The 13,679-nt window shown below is 38.7% G+C and overlaps 1 protein-coding gene across 4 annotated transcripts in view; it reads left to right on the forward strand.

The window, feature by feature from the left end:
• bicd1a (bicaudal D homolog 1a) overlaps positions 1–13,679 on the forward strand; it is a 240,415-nt gene that overhangs the window by 196,511 nt on the left and 30,225 nt on the right. For all 4 annotated transcript variants that reach the window (XM_080190860.1, XM_080190863.1, XM_080190861.1 and 1 more), the window contains one exon: positions 2,351–2,558. In XM_080190860.1, coding sequence (XP_080046986.1) covers positions 2,351–2,558 — 208 coding nt within the window. The remainder of the gene's footprint in view (positions 1–2,350; positions 2,559–13,679) is intronic.

A 13,679-nucleotide genomic window follows, 5' to 3' on the forward strand; every position in this document is an offset into this window, starting at 1 on the left:
TTCTGGAAATTTCAGAACATGGTGTGTTAAGTAGCTGAAGGGATAGCCCCTAATAATTAAGTTCATGTGAAGCTAAAGGCTGTACCACTAGAGGAAGTTAGAAATAGCTAGGTCGTGAGTTGTTTTAAACATGTCAAATTGGAGGCCTTGAAAAACTGGGTGCTACTGTAGGTCAGGAAGGACATTGAGATATGTGAGCAGAAGCTGTAGGGCAGAACATGGGCAACAGAGTTTTGCATGTGCTGACATTTACAGGGGATGAAGATAGGAGGCCAGTCCATCACTTACCTCCTCCACTCATCCAATGCCTCATGACTCTGGTTTTGGAGAGACCACACAGGAGTTTTGAATAAGGTGGAGTTGACAGAAGGTGGAGAACAGAATGGAATGAGCGTTGGAATGATCCAGTCTGAAGGAGACAAAAGTCGTGAATGGGAAAGTTTGATGTTTCAGTGTATGTAATCCTAAATTTGCTGCTGTTGAAATATTTCTACAGCAATTTTTATAGAATCATATAATCCCTACAGTGCAGAAGGAGACCATTCAGTCCATTGAGCACGCACTGACAAAAATCCCACCTAGGCCCTATTCCATAACTCCATGCACTTACCCTGCTAATCCCCCTGACATTAAGGGAGAATTTAGCGTGGCCAATCAACCTAATCCACACATCTTTGGACTGTGGGCAGAAATTGGAGCACCCAAAGGAAACCCACACAGACATGGGGAGAACATGCAAACTCCACACAGACAGTCGCCCAAGGCCAGAATTGAACCCATGTCCTTGGCACTGTGAGGTAATGGTGCTAACCACTGTGCCACCATGTTGCCCTTTTCCCCTTTTTTCCCCCATTGATTTCTCATTGACTTCCAAATTCCTCAGTGCTGTTGATTATTCCTCAGATAACAGGACAGTCAAACCAGGTACCACCAGTGCTCTGCATTATCACAGATCTCCTTGCCTTGCTCTTCAATTTTTATTTATCCTCTCTACCAAAGGGAAAACATCTGGGCTCCACTCAGTATATTTGCAGTACCATTCAGCACAGTACTTTTGTGAAGAACCCCACATAACCCTGACTTTGTCCTTGGTCATTTATCCATTATTTATTACAAGTTAATCAATACCTGTCAGTAAGGCATTGTGAATAACTTCATCAAATTACTGTAGTTTGCAGTCCAGTTCAAGAGAGTTAGTTCCAAGCTTCCAACAAACCTTGTGGTTTATTGGGTTATATAACTGTTTATGCAAGGCATCATCAGCCACAATGATGTTCCAATAGAGTCCAGTGGAAGTTCCTCTGATTAATTAACATGCTTCCACCTCACTCTGACTGAGTGTGTCCATCTGAGGCAGGGGCAGTGTGTCCCTTGTTAAAGAGGGGGGAAATCAGCAGCACTGCTAATCTTTATCCAGTCCAGCCTGCTGGGAAGGGTACATGCACAAGGAGCTGGGAGAATACGATCAGGTATGACTCTGATCACAGTGATCAAATATCCAGTCAACCTTCAATGCCTGGTCTTAAAGGAAGAGTGGTGAGATGATGGAGGGTTACATGCCAGCATTAGTTAGCATCTTCCTGAGAGGAGGAGAATAAATAAATAATTAAAGAAGCAGCTATCACCACGTTATTTTTCCAGGAATTGTCATTAAAAGGAGTTTTCAATTCGTGAAACAAGTCCTTGTCAAAGCTGTTTTTTAAATTTGCTTACAGACACATGAAACGATTACATAAATCTCATTAAAAATGCATTATAGCGTCACTTATGAATGACATCATCCTAGCAAAAATGTCAGCAGAAATAAAAGTTTCCTAAAGCCTTTATCCAGTATTAGTAAGCGAGCAGGAAGAGCTATTTTTGTATCAGACAGTTAAGAACTATGGCTGGTAAAGACTTAACTGGAGATGCATCTCAAAACATATTTTTTAACCAAGAGTTGCAGAAGGGGAGACAGCATATTAATGCGATAGGTATGTTAACAGGATTAATCCTCCTGTCATCATGCAATGGAAAGAGTATTAACAGAATTGGTTCACATTATTCCCTCGCAACCGTTCTGCTATTTTACTATGAGTTGATATCTTAGTATTTGATGAGTCTTGTAAACATGAACGTTTAATGGTCAGATAAGAAGCAATAGCGACCGGTCTTGGGCTGCATCAAGAGTTAAGTACTTGCTATTCATAATGCTTACTTCTGGAGTTTCTTCTCAGTTTCCGTTGATAAATATTGATAAAGTTTCTCAAGAACTACTGTGAAAAAAAACATCAGGGCAGCTTGTGTAGAAAAAAAGAAATGATGAATGGTTAGTGCCTGATTCCCTGCCTTTCTCCAACATTTTCCTTAGGTGTGATGAGTATGTGACACAACTGGATGACATGCAGCGGCAGCTGGCAGCGGCCGAGGATGAGAAGAAGACGCTGAACTCCCTGCTGCGTATGGCGATTCAGCAGAAACTGGCCCTTACACAGCGGCTTGAGGACCTGGAGTTCGATCACGAGCAGTCTCGGCGCAGCAAAAGCAAGCCAGGGAAAAGTAAAATTGGCAGCCCTAAAGTAAGTGTGGAAGCGGTGGCAGGCAGCATGCCTATCCCAGCTGCTATAGACATTCTGACACTGCTTAGTCAAGGCCCACAGAAATGAGCAAGGGGCAGGCGGTAGACAGTGGTGCTTATAGGATGGAACCATGCAGTGACACTGATCGGGCAGTGCTAAAGAGTGTTTGATAACCTACAACAAAAAATAAATCCGCTGCGTCATTCCTTTTTTAAGGGAGAATAATTAAAGATTTAAAAGATTTTTAAATTTGGTCACATCCCCAAATTTGTGCCTTTATCTTTTTCTTAGTGACAAATTATGTGACAAATTAAAGGGGCGTGACCTGTCTGATTTCTTTTTGTCTAACCTCAATTGCCTCTCCACTTTCCATATGTTTGTGTTAAACAAATACTTTCATCAGGAATTGGCTGTGTAGTTGCAGTGTTGAGTGCCATTACCCCTCTGTTGGAGACGTCTTTGAAACCAGTTCCACCTGAAGGAAGAGGTTCGCCCTCTTAAGCACAGCTCACATGGTACATTTAATAACTGTGGCCAGAGAGTGTCGGTGAGAATGGTCTGCAGAGATTGATGAGGCCCAGATTCAGGCACATCTCCTGTTTCCAGAAGATGAATGACAAATTGTGAAGCCAATGTAAAGGTAAGGAGGATAAACAAACACTTCTGAGCAAAATAATACTTTTGAGCAGTCCCATTGCCTTTTGCCCACCCGTACAACTCACTTACATCCTCGTAGGATTCACTAATCCAAGTTCAGTGGGGAGAGAATCATTGTCCTGGCTGCAGCTTTCTCTTGGCTGTTGTGGATGATGAGCTGGGACTGGTGGTCATGTCATCCTGCTTAAGGTAACATTTGATATGTCCTATTATGAACAGATAAAATGTACTCAGCTGTGACTGACAGGCAGAAACAGTCCCGGGAGATACTCTGATTTGAAGAGTACATACAATCTTAAGTATTAACAAGGCCTTTCACATGTTGTTAAGCCTGAAAGAATGATTTGGTAAGGTTAGTCGGATGCTGACATGCAATAATTCCCTTGGGAAGCTGGAAACAATGGCAAAAACCATCAGTGAAACCCTCGTGGTTTGGGAATGTCTCGTAAGCCAGAGAAGAAACTGCAGCCTATAACACAGTATTCAGTACATTTGATTCTTGTGTCAGGTATTCGTTATGTGTTGCAGAGGAATGTTTTTAAATATTTCTGTCTTTGGAGTCTGCCTTTTAAGATGTTGGAACTCGGCATGGAGCAATATATTTCGCATATGTTAGATGTCACAGTGCCCAAAAATTGAAGAAAGCTCCAAAAGTCCCTTTAAGATTAGTAATATTGATTGGCCACTAGAGGGCACTTGAACTTGTGATTTGATTTGATTTATTATTGTCATATATTAGTATACAGCGAAAAACATTGTTTCTTGTGTGCTTCACAGACTAAGCATATTTACATAGAGAAGGAAAGGAGAGGGTGCAGAATGTAGTGTTACAGTCATAGCTAGGGTGTAGAGAAAAATTAACTTAATGCAAGGTAGGTCCATTTAAAAGTCTGATGGTAACAGGGAAGAAGCTGTTCTTGAGTTGGTTGGTACATGTTCTTAGACTTTTGCATCTTTTTCCCAACTGAAGATGGTGGAAAAGAGCATGCTTGGGATGTGTGGGGTCCTTGATTAGGCTGGCTGCTTTTCCAAGGTGGTGGGAAGTGCAGACAGTGTCAGTGGGTGGGAGTCTGGTTTGTGTGATGGACTGAACTTCATTCATGACCCTTTGTAGTTTCTTGTAGTCTTGGACAGAGCAGGAACCATGCCAAGCTGTGATACAACCAGAAAGAATGCTAAGTATGGTGTATCTGTAAAAGTTGGCAAGAGTCATAGTGGACATGTCAAATTTCCTTAGTCATCTGAGAAAACAGAGATGTTGGTGGGCTTTCTTAACTGTAGTGTCAGCATGGGGGACAAGGACAGGTTGTTGGTGATCTGGATACCTAAAAACTTGAAACTCTCGACCATTTCTACTTCATACCCATTGACGTAGATAGGGACATGGCCTCCACTATACTTCCTGAAGTCGATGACTTTGGGGGAGAGATTATTGTGGGCGCACCAGTTCACCAGATTCTCCATCTCAGCTGTACTCTGTCTCGTCATTGTTTGAGATCCAACCCACTATGGTGGCGTCATCAGCAAACTTGAAAATCAAGTTGGAGGGGAATTTGGCCACACAGTCATAAGTATGAAAGATTTTATAGTATCCCAAATTATGAATGAAAACAGTAGCAGTTGTTCCAGGTTTCGTTAGACCTAATTTCACAATTGATTAGGGAATACTAGTCCTCATTCTTTCACAAAATATCTTAATAATGCATAAAATTGTTTTTTAGTACTATATGCTTGGTTTTCTTCCAGACAGAAACTACCACAGGTAAGAAATACAGAATTATAATGGTCTTGTTATCTCGGTGCATGGTTTTTGAGATTGGGCACCTGGAAGAACCTAAAAGGTGTTTGCACCAACACTGCCAATCTAGAGACCATGAAGAGTTCATGAGATAGACACTATCTAGGGGGACCAGCTTTTGAGAATTGGATTCTTGTTCATAAAAGCCATGTTTTAAGAATAAGTCACAGCCACAGTTGGTGTTGTCATTGCATCATTGAACTTTCCTGCATTTACCAATCTGGTAACTTGCCTTTCAGGAGGCTGCCTGTGCAGAATTGCCCATGTCACTGTTCTGGATTCTAGTTCTTTAATGTCTAACGTAGTAGTTTTGTGATAACAAACTGGAATATGCACTCATTTGAAATAAAATGGATTGTTTCAAACTTGCATTTTTGATACATCACAAAGAAAATAGATTTAAATGGGGAGTGTTTGAACTAATTCTTTTTATAGAATGTACATTTTAATCATTAACGAATGATTTTAGTTAATATTTAACTCAGGCAAAATATTTGTATTTAAAGACCCCCTTAGCTTTGTCAGAAGAAATGTTTAACTAACTTTTTGTTAATTTCTAAACACATGACCCGGTGATGTAAATCACATTGTTGTATATGTGATGGATGTGGACTCCATCTTGTGTCATTTTATGATATTTCTGAATTATGTCTTCTCATCTGACATTCTAGAAAGGCCAGGTGCAGCAAACTTCAAATATTTTCAATTAATGATTTCTAGGGACTGTTCCTTTTGTTTCTGTCCATGTGTTTGTGTAAGTATGGGAGTGGTGGTGGAATAAATAACTAGTCCATGCAAAGACACAACTTGTTACATGGCAATATATGTTCTGTCTGTCTGTGCAACTGCAGTTTCTTAGTAACTACTGAACAATAACTAACAAAGTACAGATCCTTCATAGAAAAATGTGTCAATTAGAAAAATGTCAGGTTCCTGTCAGTAGTAGACTTCAGATAGTCCCAGGCAGTGACTACTTAAAATAAATTCACATCCCATGACATTTTTCTAATTGGTGCATTTTTCTATGAAGGATCTGTACTTTGTTAGTTATCGTTCAGTAGTTACTAAGAAACTGCAGTTGCACAGACAACAAGTGGCATATTAGCATATTAGAATGCCATGGATCCATTGGTTTTTCTCTCAAAAATGAAAACAGCTGGAAAATCAAAGACAAAGCGCCAATGAGTTTTTGATCGCTGCTTATTATTTGCGAAGTCATGTTGGTGGTTTGGGAGTCAGAAGAATGTAAATCATAGGAACACTGGCCTGCAGGAAGTTAAACAATAAAGGGGGGGGGAGGAGGTGATGCCTAGAATGGATTTTAAACAAGGATATAATTCTAAATTGGGGACAGTGGAGGAGCAGAAGCCAGAATAATTCAGTGAGGAGAAGTTTCTTGGGTCAGAGCAGACTAGAATAGAGGTGTGGGTAAGTTAAAATGTCTGGTGGGTGAAACAATCAAGCCTGGGAAGAGACTATGGTCCTTTATTGCATTGTAATAGTGAACTATGAACTATTATAATGCACCAAATTATTGATTACAGTTCATTTAGTTCTGCTGAATAATGACAAATTAATGGATCAAAGCATTAAATTGATATAGTTCTTCAATTTAATATGTTGCCAAATTGATCTAGAATAATGTGTTATGCTGGATGGTATTGTGTCAATTGAGAGTACGCTCTTAGGCTGTAAAGCATTAAGTTGACTTAATTCATATATCAAACTTTGAGAGAAAATGTGGCATTGCACAAGGGTATAAAATTAGTTCTTTTAGCAAACAAATGTTTCAGCCAGTCAGTATTGAAATTCACAGTTTAGCTACTCTGGTGTCGATTTAGCAAAACAAATAAATTATCTGTTAAAAAAGCCTGACCAAAGGAATCATTTTCAACCCAGGATTTGATGTTATGGCATCCTTACTGTTTGTTCATTCTGAAAGTCATTCCAAATCCAGCAAAACTCTTTCAGAATGGTGAACATACAAAAGGTTTCCATGTCAAATCTGATTCTGTTGGCACACCTTAAAGCAACACATTGGATAGTACATCCACAGCATTTTTAATAAAGAGTTCTTAAACCCATTATTCTTCACAATGCCAGGTTTGTTGGCACGAATTCCCAAATGATCTGAATTAAACAACCTAGGCAACAGGGTGCATCCAAATTGATATGAAGTGAACAACTTTGAAAACGATTTCATGGTTCATTGCCATTTTATTATAATGTGCTGCAAATATACAGGCCAGTTAACAACATCATTGGCCGGATTTTGTTGCAACAGGGGCCACCTGCTGGTTCCTTCAGCTCAAAATCAAATTTGCCCATCCAGTTTTTGAAAGTGCAGGAAACATTACTGTTTAAATTTATCAACATTGCTTTTGTTGGTCAGCAGCAAAACAACGGCCCTTACTTTCAATTAAGTTGCCTGCGAAGAACTCTCAATCTTTGTGGTATGTGTTTCCCCTTTCCTGATGTCAATTAGAGTCTGGTGCCAAATCAAGGGGATCTCCAGGCATCAAACAACAGTGATGTCATTGAGCAGCCAGTTATGTTGAAGTATTCTCACAGACAGCAAATCAGGAAGTCAAAAGTAATGATTCTTTACTTTTCATAAATTTTATAGAGTTGGAACATACACATGGCATTTAGCTAGGTATTGAACTATAAACATTTTATAAGATGGACTATTTTTAGTATGTGTGGTTTTAATTATAATGAATATGAAATTTCACAAATATAAGATCGGTTTTCGAGGGCCAGAGTGATCTTTCAGCAATAATAATGAACTTAGTACTCTATTCAAAACCCAGTTGCACCTCACTGAATGAAGTGTAACTGTTTCATTGTTTAGTACAGCAAGATGAATAACATAAGAGGGCACACTGTTATCTGTTTAGTGATTTCTAACTGATTGGGACTTTTGTAATGCAGCCTTTGGTGAAACATAGAATCACCAACAGCAACTTCTGGATTTTCATATGGAACTGCAGATGGCCATACTCCAGATGTTGCAGATGGTTTCCAAGGAATAATTCTACCCGATGCTAACAATTTTGGAATAGATACCACTGCAAAGTCTAGGCCAAAAATGTCCTAAAATAATTCACAGCCTGAAGGAACAAGATTCCACATTTACAATGATTAATTTTCTTTGCCAGGGAGGATAATTGGCAGACATTAATATTTATTATGTAATTATAAGTTTGGTAATTATGAGCATTACACCTCTGTGGCAAATTTTACTTATATCAACTGCACTAATAAAGCGATTCAATCCTGTTCTCACCATGGATACTGACACGTAACAATGCGTATCTGCCTCTCACCTTAAGTTGCTATAGCATTTATGCAAAAATAATAATGCACACCATTTGCCTCAGTTTTATTTTGACAGCAAGATATGGGCCATTTACTCATCTATACTACCTGTATGAGTGAGTAAAACTGCTTCAATCTCGTCAAGTCTGAGTCAGAAATTCAGGGGAAAAAAATTAAGCAGAATGACAATCTGAAGCTGATTGCAACTCCAAGGAAACTCAGGTCTGATAATTTATTAGAAAATGATGTATCGGAGTGTTGCTGATCCTGGATATTTAAGTAGGGGTCAGTACATGCCCAGGGAATTATAGACCTGTCAGTGGTAGGAAAAATAACAGAATCCCCACTAAAGGAGAGAATAAAAGATAATCTAGAAAATGAATTGCAAAGTAGGAGAGATTAAATTACAGAAATGAAAGGAGATGGTAATAGGACAGGTGGAAAAAAATACTTCACTGGAACAATGTGGAAGTCAGACTGGCAATGAAGTGGAGAATTAAAATTGCAGATGAGAATTGTTTATTGCCTATCAAACACATTTGCCCAGGAAGTAAAGAACAAGAAGTATGGGCTCTTATTTCTTTAGGTTGTGAATAGTGTTGGAAGGTATTAATGTCAAATTCCACAATATTTTTCCTGACTTTTCCCTTCTAGCTCTTTTCCCTGCCTTAGTCCAATCTTTCCCCAATTTCTCTCTTGGTACTTGATTTGATGTTGAATTCACCACTCTTATTCATCCTGTTCCTTGGTCCTTCACCAAATTAATTCTCAAGCCTTAATTTCTTTGGTTAAGGAGATATCTTATATAAGCTTGCACTTAACCAGCAATGTTGTGACAAAAAGCTTTAACTAAATGTGCAGTTGTAAGTCTAATTAACAGATCTGTTGTGGGGTATATACCCTACTCCAGCAAAATATGTTGTTGACTGTAAAGTAAATATCATTTAGTGCATCCTAATATTGGACATAAGTTTTGTACAGCTAGCAAGTTCACAGTCTGCTGTCTTTCATAGGTTACCAATGACATCTCCATCAGTCATATGATACCATCTGGTTTGAGTTTGTTCAGACTACAACACTGCAGTCTAAAATACATCTTTAAATTCTGTGTGGACGGAATGTATTATTTTTAGTGTGGTGCTGTACTTCAGTTAATTATGACCCTAAATTACTAGCAGTGAACTTATTTGAAGCGCTGCATTTCACCATTAACCCAATATTACTGGATGGTATATCTTAAAGCACCACTGTCTAACCTTCATATATAGTAATCCTGTTATACAGTGCTGGTTTTCATCCAACAGAATTTTACACACTGTTAATTCGTTCTATAAGCCAAGCTTGTTAAATCCTAGAGATATGCTTTCAAGGAGATGGGAATATTGAACCAGCCCTGTATTTGGGGATATGTATGCATAGTTCTTGAAAATGAAATGAAAATCTTGATGAATAATATTCTGGTTAATTTGAGAGCATGCTCCTAGCTGACTGAAATTTTGCTCTGGGTGGCTAAAAAAATGCCATTCAGAAAACAGAATTAGCACAAGCAAGATGAAGTGAAATGATGTGATGTTACTTCGGTTCTAATAATTAATCTGTCTCTTCAAAATCCTCGTGTCACATTAAAACAAAAACTTACCTCATCACTGAAAATGAGGAGGAAATGATGGCTGGAATTTTACTGGCTCACCTGCCACAGGAATTGGAACGGGCAAGGGGTGGACCATAGAAAGGTCCATTGACCTCGGGCGGGATTTTATGATTTTGTGGCGAGCAAGGCCATTTTAGTCCCATCCAAGATTTTCTTTGGCTGACAGCCACAATTGGATCTGCTTATAAAAAGCAAAACTGCCTTTCTGGAGACATTCAGTGGCCAATCATGAAACTCCCGGTGTATCTGAAAGTCATTAGTTTTTATTTTAATAGTGGGTTTGTTCCAGATTATCTAAGATAGAGTTCCTGTCGGCTGCATATGTCTTCTCACCTGATGTATCATGCAAACAAATCATTCATCCTCAATAGTGTTCCTTCAGTGCAATTTAACTTGAAGCCTTTGAACTGTTGTATATCACTTTTGTAAATTAAAATGTAAATGGTAGGTGTTCAACTCTGTGTTAAATGTTGTTCTGTGTACTGCGTTACTGAAATCTAATAATATATCATTAGACTTCAATGTTTGTTTGTTTATTAACTTTCTGCTAATTACTAACATCATTTGCCAAACATTTCCAGAGAGATTTAGTGAGGATAAACCTTGAACTTTCTTTACTACATTCAACCAAATGACCCAAAATCGTGTATATTGGAATGGTTATGTCCAATTTACAGAATATATGAGACCTAGGATGTAACAAGTTGAATGCCACTCAGGTTTCTCTGTTTTTACTTTTGCTATGCCTGATTTACCCCTGCAAAAACAAAACACTTTTCTGTGAAACTTGTTTTGTTATTAGACAGGTAAGTACAACCAGCCTCTGATAGATTTGTCTAAACAGTAAGACATTATCAGAAAATGCTGGAAAATCTCAGCAGCTCTGATAGTATTTGTGAAGAGAGAATAAGAGCCAATTTCGAGTCTGGATGACCCTTCATCAGAACAGTAATACAGACTTTGTGTTGCTTGCAACATTTACCCTTAAACTGTAAGTTTAGTGAATGTAATTATTAACTGAAATGTTAGTGAGAAACATATGCCCCAATTTCTTCCATTCACTTAGATTTGGTGTTTGAGAGGGTAGGTGATATTTGATTACTATATATTTGTGATCCTGTCAGTGGGAGGACACAGAGCAGACAACTAACTCCATCAGTGAATTACCCACAAAATCACAGTTCCAGCTTTAAAATTGCACCAAATCAAAGCATTAATTAAAATAATGAATACAACATGAAAATATAATTGATGGAGACAGTTTTTGACATCTTCTCCGTGGTTGCATGCAAGCTGATAATTTGTCAATATTGCTTTGCAGAATAATTTATTGACATATATGCAAAAAAGGCAATTGTGGTCGACTTTAATTTTCTGATGACTCCTTGATTCGATATTTGGTATTTGCATAATACTTCACCCACTTCAGGTGTTGTTCATGTTCTTTCAAAAAGGAACAAATTGAAAAAAGTCCATGCAATCCATGTTTTCTTAACAGAACATTCAGATTCTGCTTTGAGATTTACACCACCTTTATCTTCCATGTGCTAAAAAGTTTGAAATTTAAAATAAAGCAGTTGTGAGGAACTGAAAATCAGGAACACAGTGAGTTAACTTTTATCCTTTAAGTTCTGAAATCTCAGCTCAAATGCATAGAATCAAAATCTTACAGCACAGAAGGGGGTACTTTGAAAAAGCTGTTACATTTAGGCCAACACCCCAGCTACTCCCTCATAATTGTGCACATTTTACAAGTTTGTTCTCTTTTGCTGGGCTGCTATGGAATCAGATGCCACCACCCTTTCAATTGGTGCATTAAAAATCATAACAGTCCTCTGTATGCAATCATTACTCCTCCTTTCCCCCCTCTATTTTTTTCTGCCAGTGGCTTGAAATCTGTGACCTCTGGTATGACCCAGAGAAAGCTGCTTCTCCCTGATTTCTCTAATGAAACCACTCATGATTTTGAATGTCGCTGGTGGTTTCATGTTCACCTTCCCTGGCTTTATTTTCCAAGTGTTTAAAAAGTCGTCAAGAAAAGGTAACAGCGCAGTCGATGGGCTGCACACTGCTTTTCTTCTCCGAGTTAACATTTTGGGAAAGCAATCAGAAAGTTCTGCCCAATATCTCTAAATCATTGAATTCCGTCACCCTGGATATCATCTTTGATTAAGCTCCACTGTGTTCTCTCAAAGGCCTTAATAGCATTCCTAAAGTTTGGTGCCCAGAATTGTGCACAATACTTCAACTGAGGCCTAGCCAATGATTTCTAAAGGTTAAACAAGTTCTTTGGCTTTGTAAATAAAGGCGTTGAATACAAAAACAAGTATTCCGTATGCTGCCTTAACCGCCTAATCAACTTACCCTGCCACATTCAAGGAGTTTTTAATATGGAGCTTTGTGTTCCTTTGCTCGTGTGCTCCCACCTCCTCACCCCCCTCAAAATATGACGTGGAGATGCCGGCGTTGGACTGGGGTGGGCACAGTAAGAAGTCTCACAGCACCAGGTTAAATCCAAAATCAGTGATGAAGGAACAATGCATTGAAAGCTCATGATTCCAAATAAACTTGTTGGACTTTAACCTGGTGTTGTGAGACTTCTTACTGTGCCTTCAATATGGTATAATTTAGATTATGCTTTCTCTCTGTGTTGTTTCTTCCAGTGTGTCACTTCACACTTAAACCACATTAAATTGTGTCTGCCATCAGCAATCTGTCTGTGTCCTCTTTAAGTCTGTAACTAACCCTACCCACTATTTCCTACATCGTCAAATTTTGCATCATCTGCAAATTTCAAAATTGTACTTCCTACGTCAATGTCCAGATTACATAGATAACAAGAAAGCTAATGCTGCTAATACTGCACAGCACGGTGGCGCAATGGTTAGCACTGCTGCCTCAGTGCCTCGGACCCAGGTTTGATTCCCATCTTGGGTCACTTCTGTGTGGAGTCTGCACATTCTCCTTGTGTCTGCATGGGTTTCCTCTGGGCACTCCAATTTCCTCCCACAGTCCGAAAGACTTGCTGGTTAGGTGCATTCACCATGCTAAATACTCTCTCCCTGTACCCGAACAGGCACCGGAGTGTGGAGATTTTCACTGTAACTTAGTTGCAGTGTTAATGTAAGCCTACTTGTGACACTGATAAAACTAAAAATTTACTACTGCTCGCTGGCCTAGTATGTACTTTACTCCAGTTAGAAAGATATCTATTCATCACTACCCTTTAAGCAATTACATACCCAAATTACCTCCATTCCTTTATCGTCATGTGCTACTATTCAGCTTAAACAAAGAGGATGATAGGTTTGCTCCTGGAACTCTAAATACAATGACTTTGGGTCAGGTCGCAACATAGTCCTGAATGGCATGTTTGCTTTGCAGAAATTGCTGTAAAGACAGAGCTTCACAAAATACATTGGACCTTAAAGCAAAGTTCTCAATCATTTATGATTTGAAGTTATTTTCTCACACAGCCTACTGTGAGAAAATCCTTAAAAGAGGATTTTTAAAAGAAAATTCTTATTTGATACCTTTGACCTGCCTTAAACACATTTCATGCTTGGGTTACAATAAAACCTATTTCAAGGTAACTTTATATAAAGCTTATAAACAAGTTTAGCATATATTGCAACACTAACTGACATAAAACTGGTGCTACAAAAAAATGCTTACATCTGTTTCATAGTTATCT

This window comes from Carcharhinus amblyrhynchos, chromosome 6 (assembly GCF_965287045.1).
Source record: "Carcharhinus amblyrhynchos chromosome 6, sCarAmb.v2.hapA, whole genome shotgun sequence".
NCBI classification, from domain to species: domain Eukaryota; kingdom Metazoa; phylum Chordata; class Chondrichthyes; order Carcharhiniformes; family Carcharhinidae; genus Carcharhinus; species Carcharhinus amblyrhynchos.